A 14,381-nucleotide genomic window follows, 5' to 3' on the forward strand; every position below is an offset into this window, starting at 1 on the left:
TTGACACAGTCTTCCTCCCTTTTGTCTGTCTAGAGTGATGGTGTGGGAGTTTTATTTGTCTGTTCAGTCGATCAGTGAAGGCTAAAAAGATTTACTAACTGTCACAGTTAGTTTAGAGAGACTAAGCTGTGATATTTCATTATCAAACCTACGCAAATAAAACGTTCTCTCACTTCTGTAATTTTGGCTGCATTTCCTGATTCTTGTGTAATAGGGATGTAAATAAGTGCCTGATATTGCAGTGTGTGTGTGTGTGTGCGTGTGTGTGTGCTCGCTTGTGTGTGTGTGTGCTTGCTTGTGTGTGTGTGCGTGTGCGTGGGCAAACGCATGCACATGCATGTGTGGTTTTTGTAACGGTACAAAGATGTCCCAAGGGTTTCTTTTCCCCTTTTCTCATTACAAATGCTAATGTCACATTAATGAAATCGGCTTAGTTTAAGGTTTATAGCGTAGCCTACACGGAGAGATTTGGCCCCGACACTTCCCACATATTTCAAGTTGAATCACTTTTTTTTCCCCTGTAGGCATACTATTTTGAGTTACACTAAAATGTAGTGGCCCTGAGTGAAACTTTGGGGGAAAAGTTTAGAGCATGGGTGCCAAGCTTTGTCATCGTTGTAAATTGTGGGGCCACAGGCTGCTGGCTGCCTGGCTTCCAAAGACGACAGTTAGCTTAGCCGCAGCAGTAATGGCTTGTATGAGGGGCTGGCTAATGTCAACATTGTGTTAATGTGCGAGCAGCGGTTCGTAGAGTCACTAGCTGTTAATCATTGCTCAACAGAGAGCTTGTCAGGCACAACAACATGCCAGAGAGTTAATCATGGTTATAGATCCCTGTTTTTATGCAGATAACATATTTAACAGCTGCGTTTCTAATCATTAGGCCTTCCCAGTAAACATGTACAGTAATTTTACCATCAAGTACAATCCCAAGGGTCAAATGATGACATGAAAAAAACAGCTACAGATTTACAAATACAAATCCATTTAGAAATCATTTCAAATAACTACTAGATTTCTCATTGTCAAAGTCAAAATGACAAAATATTCTGTCTAAAAAGACTGCAATTGAAAGATGAGGCCCAATCATTTCTATTTTATTCTGGGTTTTCAGCCATCAGTCTTAGTGTTTTAACCTTTCACTCGTGTTTTACTTCCTTACTTCAGTTTGCCATTTTTTAAATATTAAAACATTCAAAGCTCAAACAGACACTGATAAGAGTTTGCTCTTTGTAATTAAAAGCCAATTTGGTGAAAAAAAATTGATTGCATTATGCTAATCAGGGTAGATGGTATCTTAAAATCAGGGTGAGAGAGGGAGATAGACTGAGTGTGAAGAGTGGAAAGGAGTGACAGTCCAGCCGCCATTACAAGCTGCTGATTTCTGCAGAGTGCTTCATAAAATGTCAGAGCGCTTCTCCCTGAGCAAGACACTGAAAAATGGCAGCGCTGTGATGTGCTGGCACCTCACCTGCCGCACCGTGTGTGTGTGTGTGTGTGTGTGTGTGTGTGTGTGTGTGTGTGTGTGTGTGTGTGTGTGAGACACAGTGAGAGGAGAGAGAGAGAGAGGGAGGAGAGTCTCCTGTGTGTGCTTTTTATGCAAGTGTGTGCTTGTCAGTGTGTTTATGTGTTTTTACATCTGTGTGCGTGCGTGCGTGCGTGTGTGCGTGCGTATGTGTTTGTGTGTGTGTCCAAGCTGGCCTCCCTCCCATGTTGCAGTGAAGCAGAAAAGAGTGGCTGACTGCCCGCTGCTTTGCCTCCCTCTCTGTCAATACAACACGATTCTCTTCCAGCCAGTCTTTTTCATGTTGAACATTAAGTAACACATTCATTTGAACAAAGCAGCACATGTGATTGACATATTGAATTTAATGCTTCATCTGATCACAGGATTCAAACCAGCTTACAACTCTGGATTGCGTTTTCTGTTTGCTACCTTGTTTACCTACAGTTGTTTGTGTGTGTGTGTGTGTGTGTGTGTGTGTGTGTGTGTGTGTGTGTGTGTGTGTGCGTGCGTGCGTGCGTGCATGTGTGTGTGTGCGTGGAGCAGAAGGCCAGAGTTCTTTCATGAAATCATTACACAGTGGTGTTATTAATGTTGATTTTAACAAAAGCATCAAAGAGAATGTAAAGGTGAAAAGCAATGTGCGAGAGGAGAAAGCGGGGGGAGAAAGGTGTGAATGGGCTTGGGTTGCATAAGAGTCAAGCCAGAGATGTGAGCAGCGTTTTCCTTTGGTTAACAGCTAAATTAGCTGTTAACTATATAGCCACATGTACCAGCTAACTCCAGAAACCCTCAATGATGTTATTGTGATTCTGCATCTTGTAGTATTATCACAGGAAAGAATAAACGCACCTTCACCCAGGCAACGTCCAGTTTTATATTTCAAAGTTTATTATCACCTCAGATAAAACTCGCAGAAAATAAGAATAAAAATATATTTTTTAGAGTCTTGCTTTACTGTGAGAGAGGTTTGTGTCTATTGAAATGGTTTGGTTCATATTACGGCTGCTTTATCAACTGACTATTAGTATTAGCCCGACATGTTTTCTTATATAACTGATATTTACAGTATATATCACGAACTGGTGAAAAATGCCTCCATGATAACTTTTTCTCTTATAAGCAACAGTCCTAAAGTCAGGAGCGGTAATTTTATAATAAATAGTCAGCTTTAAAAATGGACGGTTATTTATCAACTGTCCAAAAAGGAGCAGATGTGTGTGGGGGGGGGGGGTTATGTTGAAGTGGATTTGAGGAATCAGTTTTTACTTTGATGGCCACTGCAAAAGTTATAAATCTGTAAGCAGACACTTGCGCTGGATAGTTTGGAATATGGCACTTGAAATTTTTTTTGTGGTTTACGAGAGTCAAAGAAAATAAGAGTCAGTCTGTGCTTGTACAGACTACGTATATAATGTCCTGGTGAACGTCAATGATGGTGTCATGAGTTAAGCTCTTTTTGCTCACACACAACTTATCTGAATTTTCACACACTGACACAGATATAAAGTTATCGCCTGCAAGTAAAGTTCTAGTTGAACAAAACTGAATCTAAATGCTTTCTTTCTTCCCATGGAGATGGACGTGAAGGGCTTCAACAACTGCTCAAGCAAGGCTTGCCGGTCTCTGCTTGTTCCATTGTTCTGTCACTGTCACTTTGTTTTGCTATTTGACATGCATGTCATTTGCATTATGTATATCTAGAGTACCATGCTCAGCCTCCCCAGCTCTCCTGCATGCTCTTCCCCCTCTGTCCCTTGATATACCCTGATAACTGATGCTATTTCCTGTTACTCCGTTTCATGTATTTTTGTGTTTCCTGCATTTATTCAAATATGTGCCATTCACCGAATGAGGGATACCTTGGCCTGCAACTTCAGAGAGGATCTGGAAAGGCATGACAGCTTTTATAGATTAGTAGAGTTTTAGAATATAAACTGTTTTGAAAAACCCCAGACACAAATTATAGCAATAATTACAATTTTAAGAAGCACACATCTACAAAATTAGTCTTGTACCTAGACTGTATTTTGTTCTTAATCAGTAGGAAGTTATAATCAAAATCAGTATACCAGTTTATTCTCTCATACCAATAAAAAGGGGGGGGGGGCATGTCAGTAAATGTTATGGTGAACATATTATTTGACATTTTGGAATTATTTGCATTTCTGGTTGCAATAACTTCATTAAAGAGTATATACAAATCAAATTCATAGTTTTGATGGCAAATCCTACAGTGAATACAAACATATGAAGTGACTGGAGCTTATAATGTCTGTGTATGAATTTGTGTGTCAAAAAACCCACCAAAGTGGACAAATATTAAAGTTGTTATGACAGCAATTACACTGACGTCTAGTGTGATGCAAGAAATATTAGCGATACGATGATTAAAGAAAGCTTTTTAAAAATTGAATTGCTGTAAATCTATGCATAAATATTCTGATGAATTCTGGAAAACTGGTTACTGTATTTAATATGTGTCATGTATTTTGCGAAGCACCTAGTATCTAAGCACAATGTGTAAAGCCTCAGGGCAGAATTCTTGCAAATCATCACTTTGGCTCTTTGCACTGAGTTACATACTCTGGAAATTGGACTTGGAAAATAGTGTAACAGTCTGTAATCTAAATGGTAATTAACATTACCAAGCTTACCATTCCCCTCACCTCCAATGAATCTGGTGTGTGTGTGTGTGTGTGTGTGTGTGTGTGTGTGTGTGTGTGTGTGTGTGTGTGTGTGTGTGAGAGGTATTTGTCACAATGTGGGGACATAAATCTGTCTACACATTCAAATTGTGGGGGCTTGTTCTCCTTGACGTAAAACAGGCATTTTAGGGTGATGACGCAGTTTAACTTTGTCTCTGCCCATGTCAGCACCAATGACATGAAAAATACACAGCCTTAGATCAAAGAGGAGATTGTGTGTCTTGTTGGCTGTCTGCTGGACAGCAGTAAGCTCCTGTTATTACGCCAGATTTATGTTTAGTTCATGAAGACATCCATGGGTAACCGTCCTTCTTTCCTTAACCGATTTGAACAGGAACTTCTTAAACAGGTTAAATTCGACTCAAACTACTCAGATCACAGTTTTAATGAATGAACTTCTAATTGATCACTCCTGCAAGGCCTTAACAGTATGAGTAGCCTGAGAGTTCCACACTTTCTCACTGCTGTTGCTGTTTTTCCCATGCTGATTAGAAATGCAGGTAACAGAGTGTATCCAACTCAGTTTGCACGATTATCAAACCTAATTGTTATTCTTCGCCAACAGACAATAATCCCTGAACCTGTCCCTGGCACACTACATTAGGCTTTGTTGAATGTAAGATGATTTTATTACAGATCATAAACTTGAACTGAAATGTGGTTGATGGAAGTAGTCACTGCCTCCTAACTTTCCTCTCTGGATGTAGTTAGCAGAAAGAAGAGGAAGTGGACTGACTGTTCTTGTTTAAACAGTTTTCATTCAATAAATGTAACTCCCTTCGATATCTTACTCTTAGTCGCAGTTCTAAAATTGCTATTACGTATTTATTGGCCATCGAGATATTGACCTGTATCTTTTGAAGACATGCTTTCTTTTTTTGGATTTAATTATTGTCATTACAGTGCAGCAGGGATGACATTACTTTATAGGCCAAACCATAAGTTAACATCACTATGAGTTAGGCATCACCATGGGTTCCCTATATCAAAAGTAAAAAATATTTTTTCAGCAGGATTATCCAATAATAAATACGACTGACTTTTAAAGTGCAACTACAACCATTTGAAGCTCAAAGCTAACATTTTGCTAACGAACAGATGCATGGCTTCAGAACTAGCTTTGTGCCTTTCCTGTTTTTGGTGTAATGTGATTAATGTCTACCTAGGTAGACTGATTTGGCCTCTCGATAGCAAAAACCCAAATAAATGTTTTGACATTCAAATTGTGACGTATGTACAGATGTTTTTAATGTTGTTGGATCACAAACCTTATTCAAGGCATTTAACTGCAGATCCATTAAAAACACCCATTGACTTTGAGACAAGGGAACTACACATCTAACAATACTAACTTATTTATGGGTGTTTGGACTCATTCCTTCATGTCTATATGTCTCAGATTTAGTCTTCCAAATGAAAGAAAAACTTTCTTTTGTCCTTGAAAATTTTGTCTCAACATGTAAAAGACTATGTATGCAACAACAGCCACTTCCTGAAAAGGACTCAAAGCTGCTTTATTGCATTAGTTTTGTGTTTTGTATGATTGATTTGACATGACAGTCACTATGAACTCTTGCACCAGGCCAGAAACAATCTAATATACTGTATATTTAAATAATGAAGTTGTGGCTTCTTCACATGCAGCCTTGATGATACTCTCCTCTTTATCAGATTAACAGTGCTACCAAAAATTTTTTAGACACTAGTTCTGAAACCGTCTGAGTCATTGGTGAAACTGAAAACCAAAACTATTGTTATGGCAATAGCTGTACTCAGCTTCTGGGATTGACGAGTTGGTGACAATGATGAATTTAAGCTAAAAACACCCCCTTAGCATTGTTTTTGGTTAATTAGCTTTGCTTTAAAAAAAAAAATAAATTTGGTTTTAGTCGCTGGATAGGTTCCAGCCCCCCTGTGACCCTTAACAAGATAAGTGGAAGAAAATGGATGGATGGATGGATGGATGTTTTGGTTCTTTGTTCTTTTGGTTGTTTTTTTCTTCTCCTCCTAATCACTTCTGTGTGGTCCCTTTTTGCTCTTTCTCATGTATGCTTTTCTTACTTGTTTTTAACATATTGTCATTTGTTAAGTGAAACATGAAATGTGCTACTTTAGAATGTGTCTTCACTAAAGTAAAGTTCAGGATTTTGCAAGTAGTGGTTAGGGTAAAAGTCAGTGTAATCCTTCAGGAAATTAATGTGTGTGTGTGTGTGTGTGTGTGTGTGTGTGTGTGTGTGTGTGTGTGTGTGTGTGTGTGTGTGTGTACATGACATTGTCTACAGCATTAGGATGGTGTTACTTTGTGCTTCCAAACTGCTCCAAAGTCATTTTGGGCTCTTGTAGACAAACACAGCCAGTGGCAGGCAGATCTCGCTCAGTTTACAGATGAACCGTAATGAGTGGTGAGACAGGCAGATGAGTGTTAGTGGCGAGCAGAGGGAGAAGAGCAGATTCATCAGGGATGATTGTCTGATGCACACTTCTGTTTTTTTGATGTGAAGACCCTGCTAGGTTACCATGGGGAGAATAATTAGCTTTGGCTGGATGCAGATGTGCAGGCGTAAGAGATGCGAATTTTCTTACCAGGCTTACTTTATGACAGAATGGTGTGTTTGTGTGTGTGTGCCTGACACACATACACAGACACTTTTTCACAAACACAGATACACACTCACCACCGGCTCATTCTCTTCTATTTATGGCCAGGAAATGGGAGTAGTGCTATGTCTGGTAGAGCTGAGTAACACTATTCTGTCACACATAGGTTTGACATCAAACACAAGTGACAAGCCTATCCTATTCCTCTCCACCGAGTCATCAGCATGTCCCAAAATCACATTATTGTCACTGGGAACCAAGCAGAGACGGATGGTGAGTAGGGGTGTTGATTCCAGCCTTTGGCATCTACAGTATGCTTGAAAAGGCAAATAAAGCCATTTGGCAAGAGACGATTTCTTGTCATTTCAAAAATATACAAAATGCGCATGGCATGCCTGTTTGGTTTTATTTTATCTAAAGCCTCTTAGAGCGAAGTGGATATGTGTGTTACTACAGAGCCCAGTGAATGGGAAGCTGGAAACTCTTCCGTGTTAGTGGCACGCTCTACCATTTGCAGCACGCAGGAGCATATCATTACCTTTTTGCCCTGGTAGGCAGTAAGCAGCTCTAGCATGGGTAAGCTCCAGCGTTACATGGAGGCGGGCCGATAGGCAGGCACTGGTGTGACTGTAATAAGACCTGTGGCTAGCACCACTGCCAAGCCAAGCTGAGGCGGGGTAAGAGATAGTGCCCATCCCCTACATACCCTGCTCTGCCATCTGTCACTGGGTAGGAGCAGAGCTGAAGGAGGGGTCTGAGTCACTCTAGTTGTTGACACCTAGACAGGCCACACTGGGGCACGCTGCCTCTTTGTACTCCTCTCAGGCCTTGGCTCCATCTACTGTGTCCATGAAGCCCTCATGCAGCTATGTAAATATCTTATTCAATATCTGTATTTAGAGATTAAATAAAGACATGTTCTTTTTAGAAATGTGACATTTACTTTTCCCAGATTTTCTTGTAATTACTGCTACTTCTTGCCTTATGAGATGCTTTTGCACTGCTACTTGAACAGAACAAAAAATAAAATCTTAAACCTGAACTATAGGAAATTATGGCCTTTTCCCTCTATTTTATGTCCTCTCTTGTCAGAATGGATGGAACAGCAGCCTAATCAGAAATCAAAATCAGCAATGGTTGCAGCCCTGAAATAAATTACACAACTTTTTACAACTGTTTATTATTTGATTATGTAGCTACACTGCACATTCTGTCACTTTAAATGTTCTCTAAGTCGGTGTTTGACTCTGGGCAAAGGTTGTCACATAATTTTTGCCAAGATGCCTGCTTATGTCATTTCTTGGCCATCGGTGTGCATGTGGGGCGGCAGGGATTGAGGGAGGGAGGAGAAAAGGGGTCAAGCAGGCTTAGGCGTGCACTCCACTATAAGCAAGATGATCTTTCCCAGTCAGCATTCATTGCCAACAAGCATGCAAAGTGCAAACATCCCTGTCCATATGCACATGTCGTGTCTACAACATAACACCCACACAGACATACATAAACACTAAGTGAGATGCAAAGTTCAACACTGTAACAGCTCTGCAAGACCAGAAATAAAAGGTATAGAAGCTGATGACTTGTACAAGTTCAGTTGTAACAGAAAATATCTGTGGAATGAGTGATTCATTACTTTGCCTCCTGGTAACTAGAGGAACCTCATTATTTACTGAAAATGCCAATATAATAACAAATATCTGTGTTTGTAACAAGTAACACTGAATGGAACAAAGTTTTACAAAGTAATGATTCCAAAACACTAATTAAACAAGGAGTGCTAATGGTGAATGACTCATACTGGTGGGATTCTTTATCCTAGCGACATTCATCATAACACACTTGTTATGCTGACATTTGTCTTGCTAACTGCTCGGAGAACGCCTGAGCTAAATAGAGGTCTTAGCTCGACACAGTTACAGATCACGACAAGTAAGAGATCCAGAGGAGAGAGCCAGTGTTGGAGATGCAGTGGCAGATACAGTTTTCTTGGGCTGCGGTCAGACGCACACTGAAAGAGAGCTGCATGCTGCCGTGTGTCTTTGAATGGGGTCAGGTCATCACAGGGAATAATGCATTTCACTTCTCCTGCGCCCAGCGCTCCTTCCATTACGGCTGGAGAAGAGACATTGTGTCCACACTCTGATTACCACTGATCCATGCTGATGACTCTGTTGGCGGATTATCTCAGTTAGTATCAGCCATCTGTTACTCTGTGTGTGTGTGTGTGTGTGTGTGTGTGTGTGTGTGTGTGTGTGTGTTTGTGTGTTAAAGGGGTGAGGAGGAAAAGGGGCTGGACTGAGACACATAGGGGGTTGAATAGTTTTAGGCGCTGACACACACACACACACACACACACACACACAAACCGTGCTGCACGCGTAACCAAGCACCCTTACATACACGCAACACAGACATACAACACCACAAAACAAATGCATGATGTAAGGCCACATGCCAAACAGCACAGGCCATTACACCAGCATCAAATGCACTCACTCTCTCCCTCCTTTATACAATTCTGTCCTCCTTTCAGATGACATGTGAAGGCTTCTATATGAAGGCCACATGCAATCATAAAACCGCAGAGCTGTTTATAGCTACACTATCTCCTGAAGGGCTGCTGCATCCAACCGCTATTAGCTGCATTCATTGACAGCTGGGTGCTGCGTTGTATTTCTGGTCGTGACTGTGAATCCAGCTCCGGAGCACATATTATAAATCATAGTTCATCCATTAGCATAAATTCTCCCTCTCTTTGCTTCTTTGCTCCTGGTTGCGCCGCTTCTTGTTGATTGGTTGGTGTTGTTCAGATCAAATTGATTTAGCCGTTCACTGAGATTATAACGTTCGCCTTATACTGCCACTGTGGCATGCCGTTAATTACCTATAAAATCAAGCTAATTCTGATGCTAAATCCATTTTAATTTCTCGTAATTAAGTCAGGATTGGATCCTTAAATACCTTGGCACTCCATTATTGTTGCAATCATTGTTGCGACTGTGCATTTGGTGGTACATTGCTGAGCTCAATCTTATTATTGTTATTAGATTTAATTGCGCTAAGTGATCAGTTTGTAGTTGTCAGAGGAAGATGGACTTGCCTTGCAGTCATTTCTCCCCCTGCTGTCCTTTCTCTCCCCATTTCTCATCCCCAGAAAGAGGCCCTTTGAGAGATTGTGGGAGATGAGAGGAGATGAGGGGGAGGGTAGCTCTGCTTTACACCTCTGCAAAGGAGGGATTTTTTTTGTTGTTTGTAAGGGGGGGATCAATTCTGTTCACATCATCACGTTTTGACAAGACGAAGGCATTAAGTGTATATATTGAGAAACAACAGGAATGGTTTGCAACCTGTCCTTCATCTTCTCCACTTTCTCTTTTATTCGTCTTTTTTTAACAACAAATCACAGCGCATTTTGTTGCTTAACCCCCCCCCCCCTTTCAATCTTTGTACCTCTTTTCCTCTCTTTCTCTTGTTTTTTTCCCTCTGAAAAGGTAGGGAATGATCCGCTTCACTTACCAGCTGACACCACATAAGCTTGCTCGTCCTCGGAGACACAAGCCTTTTGTTTTCATGTGCATTATGATAATTATGAAGGGCCACAGCTCCTCTCCATTTTCATCACACGTCTAATGATACTTACATTTTTTTTGTCAGGAGCAACCACTTTTTTTTAATGTGTTGAAAACCCCCCATCTTTTTCTTGTTATTTTTTTCACCCTAACCTGACATTTAAAGGGTGGCAGCCAAAGTGAGGGAGCACAGAGTGTGACGACCAGTCATGCAACAAAATGTGGCAGAGAGGTAACAGTTTTTGGTCAGACTTACAATAATACACTTCATCTTCACTCAGCCCGAAATGTATTCTTGTAACTAATATGTAACAATAATTTATTTGTCGTTCTGGTTGATAATCTGGCTCTTTAGCCCCCATCCTGTCACCTTGCATGAGAGGCCATTTGTAGGACCTTTGACCTTGCTCATAATTACACACCCGCCATCTTTTCCACTGCAGCAATGGCAGTCATGGCTGCCCAAGTCCGATGGCACACCAGCCTCCTCCCCGTGGACTGCAGCAGGTTTTCTTGTCATCCGCGCCTCTTGCTCACCATCTCTCTCTCTCTCTCTCCCTCTCCCACTCTCCCTCTCTCTTGTCAGTGTTGCTCCTGGCGAAAGGCTGATACTTGATATTCAGAGGATAGCAGCTTTTGTCTCAGAGATTTAATCAGTGGCTCTGCTCCCACTGCAGAGGAGAGAGGGAGGGAGGGTGATGGAGGGGTGGTGGGAGAGAGGGAAGGAAAGAGAGATGGAGGCAGAGACTGTTTATGTGTAATGACACAATAACAAAGCCTGCCTGTAAAACACAATCTGCAAACTGTGCTTTTGAAGGGGATTTTCAGTCCTGGATTAGTGTCAGGCAGAGGGATATGGAAAAAGAGAAGACAGAAAAATAGTCAGGTTGATGTGATAGACCGGGGAGGTGTGTGTGTGTGTGTGTGTGTGTGTGTGTGTGTGTGTGTGTGTATGTGTGTGCAGTGGGGGTTTAAATGTGTGACTGTGCATTCACGCGTGTGCATGCAAATTCATGTGTTTTGATAATGTTTAGTATTTATTTGGTTGCACAAGTTGGCGGCTGTGTGGGCACGGCCACAATGTGTTCTCCGTTGTAAGCAAAAGGGGATTAAAGTTGAATAATGTAAGTAAAATATTTGGCTGCAAAATGGCCAAACATTTCCTGTTAGGTTTTATGTTGCTGGTTGGCTGATAATGACCAGCGTGGTAAGCCTGAGTCCGATAAATGGAAGCTGCTGTGTTTGTTAATGCGTCCATCTAAAAACCTCTCTTTTTAGTTCTAGCTCCACCTGAACAGACTCAGAGAGCAGTATTGTATTTAAAGGCCTCAAAGAGCTCTGAAATGTAAATGTGATCAGGGTTCATAGGGTCATGGGAAAAACCCAGAAAAGTGATGGAATTTGAAAATAGCAATATCCAAACCTGAAAAAGTTTGTGAAAAAAAGATAACGCAAAAACAAAAATTTGGAAAAGTTGTATAAATTTACTATTGATTTAGTTCAATACTCCTCTATTAATCAAACCATGTAGCTTGTAATTAATGTTAGTTGTAAGGGGTAGGGTAGAAAAGTGTATTTGTTCATTTTGCTTGCTAACTCTTTTCATCCCTAACATCCTACTTCACACTCACCAGAGTGAGTTCTCTGTAGTGATGCCCGTCCTTTTTCAGATCACATTCTGTGCACTATAAATGTAAAACTTGCCTTGTTGTCCTGAATCAGTCTTTAAAGATGTTATCCTTCTTCCTTGCCTGTATAGAATCAATAGAGGCTGGGAGCCAGTGAGCATGGCTAAATAGAAATATTGTTCAGGGGAAGTGAGATGTGAAAGGAAAAGTGTCAGGATGTGTGTGTGTGTGTGTGTGTGTGTGTGTGTGTGTGTGTGTGTGTGTGTTTGCAAGGATATGTGGTGCAGGTGTGACAGTAGGCATTTGTGTCTGTGCGTGTGTGTGTGTGTGTGTATTTTGCTATTGTAACCCTGCTGATTGGATTGTGTTTGACAGATATGGAGTCTGGAGAGCGGCTGGCCTCCCCTGCGCCCACCCTGTCTGCTGCTCGCACCTCCTCCCCTGCGGCCTCTTCCTCCTCCTCCTCCTCCTCCTCTTCTTCGTCTTCGTCATCCCCCGCTCCCCACTCCAAGAGCAGCCTGGCCCCAAGCCCCTCAGCACTGGGATCCACCCTCAGCACCTCTGGTAAGACACACTTTTTTCATTTTGGTCTGCCTGTCGATCTGTCTCAAGAAAAATACCAGCACACGTCGAAAACAATATCCATGTTACCTTAAAAGAGAGCCAAATATGGTCACCTTCATGTCTTGATAGCATTCACAGTCCTCCTCATTTCTTTACCATGAAAAATGAGTTTCCTCCCATATTAATTATACAGTTAGTTTGCAGCCTGTGTGAATACACCTCTCTCCAAGCTACAAGGATTTTTTTTCCTGACAGCTTGGGTTGCAATTGAAAAGCTGCTGCATTAATGAATCCCAAACAATTAGAGGGCTCTTTTGTGTGAGAAACACACACATGCTTCACCATGTCTCCTGACAACCTTCAGTTCTCTAGCTCCAGCTGCCTCGGAGTCAGACTCAGCACGACACTGCCTGTGTGTGTGTGTGTGTGTGTGTGTGTGTGTGTGTGTGTGTGTGTGTGTGTGTGTGTGTGTGTGTGTGTGTGTGTGTGTGTGCAAGTGAGTGAGTGAAAGAGAGAGCCTCTGCCTGCATGATTTAACATCAGTGTCCCATCAGTCCTGTCCAGCATCCAACCTCCTTTCTGTGTATTGGTCAAAGCATTAGGCGAAGAATTGTGTGAGTGTTTGTGTGTGTGTGTGAGTGTGTGTGTTTATTCAAATATCCCTTGTGAGAGTGAGTGAATCACTTGCTCATACTCTATTTCACCTCATCTCTTAATGTCTCGCTGTTTTGTTGTATAGGCCTTCCATAGATATGCACACGCACGCACGCGCACACACACACACATGCATTACACACACTGAGATTGCCATGAGCAGGGGATAGCAGGTTTTCCATGATTGTTGGAACATGATTGTTCTGTTACAACAAGAGGAAGTATGAGAGCATAAAATAAAGCTCCTTGTTTTGTCCTCCATCTTCTCAGTGTTGCCCCAAAGAAGAGGCCATTAGAAGCATCTCCTCCTTATGCATTATACATCTGCCTGATCCCTCTTAACCATTACGTGTGCTCAGATTCTTGAGATAAGCGATTTTGGACTGAGCGTCAAATGAAAGGCGAGCTATGGTGCAGTATGTTTTTCACAGTCAAGCAAATCTGTTGTATATAATGTGGACTGAAATTAAACTACGTACAGATGTCTGTATTAGCTGAAAGTTATCGTAAAGGGTTGCCCTTTGCTTTCCCACATCAAACTGTCATTAAAAGGAAATATGCTCTCAACCAGAATAACAAGGGTATGTCAAGTGTGCTGTGTATGCAGGTAACATCGGTAATTATGTATTGCAGAGATACAGTATCATGACAGAATGTGCAGGCATTGATTCAAGGTTCTTTGCCAATCTGCCAATAACACTTGAAGGAAAAATAAATCGGAAGCACACTAAAACAAGCATGGACTTGGTGCGTGTGTGTGTGTGCGTGTGTGTGTGCGTGTGTGTGTGCGTGCGTATATGTGCGCGCGCATGTGTCATTGATGAGGATATCACTCGGAGAATAAAAGCTGATCGGCGCTCGTAGCACTCTCCTTCTGGGATCAACTCACGGATGCAATTAACTTAAATCTGTCTGTGGAAATTTGATTGACTGCAACAAACAACAAATTAATCCCCCTTCGGCAGCATCCAAACATGAAAAAAGCAGGCGGTGCAGTTTGTCAGAGTGGAGGAAGGATTGAAACAGAATGAGAAAGAGGGCGAGGGAGCGAGAGAGAGAAAAGAGGGAGAGAGAGAGAGAGAGAGAGAGAGAGAAGGTAATCCTAGGTATGTCTTTCCTGTGCTTCTTTCTCGCTTCAAATTTTTAGATTTAATTA

The 14,381-nt window shown here is 41.6% G+C and overlaps 1 protein-coding gene across 8 annotated transcripts in view; it reads left to right on the forward strand.

The window, feature by feature from the left end:
- baz2ba (bromodomain adjacent to zinc finger domain, 2Ba) overlaps window positions 1-14,381 on the forward strand; it is a 72,840-nt gene that overhangs the window by 28,967 nt on the left and 29,492 nt on the right. For all 8 annotated transcript variants that reach the window (XM_086180524.1, XM_086180517.1, XM_086180549.1 and 5 more), the window contains one exon: window positions 12,383-12,571. In XM_086180524.1, the coding sequence (XP_086036650.1) occupies window positions 12,385-12,571 (187 nt within the window). In that variant the 5' untranslated portion in view covers window positions 12,383-12,384. The remainder of the gene's footprint in view (window positions 1-12,382; window positions 12,572-14,381) is intronic.

This window comes from Aulostomus chinensis, chromosome 2, assembly GCF_037954235.1.
Source record: "Aulostomus chinensis isolate RoL2024-O1b breed Wild chromosome 2, RoL_Achi_v1.0, whole genome shotgun sequence".
Classification (NCBI taxonomy): domain Eukaryota; kingdom Metazoa; phylum Chordata; class Actinopteri; order Syngnathiformes; family Aulostomidae; genus Aulostomus; species Aulostomus chinensis.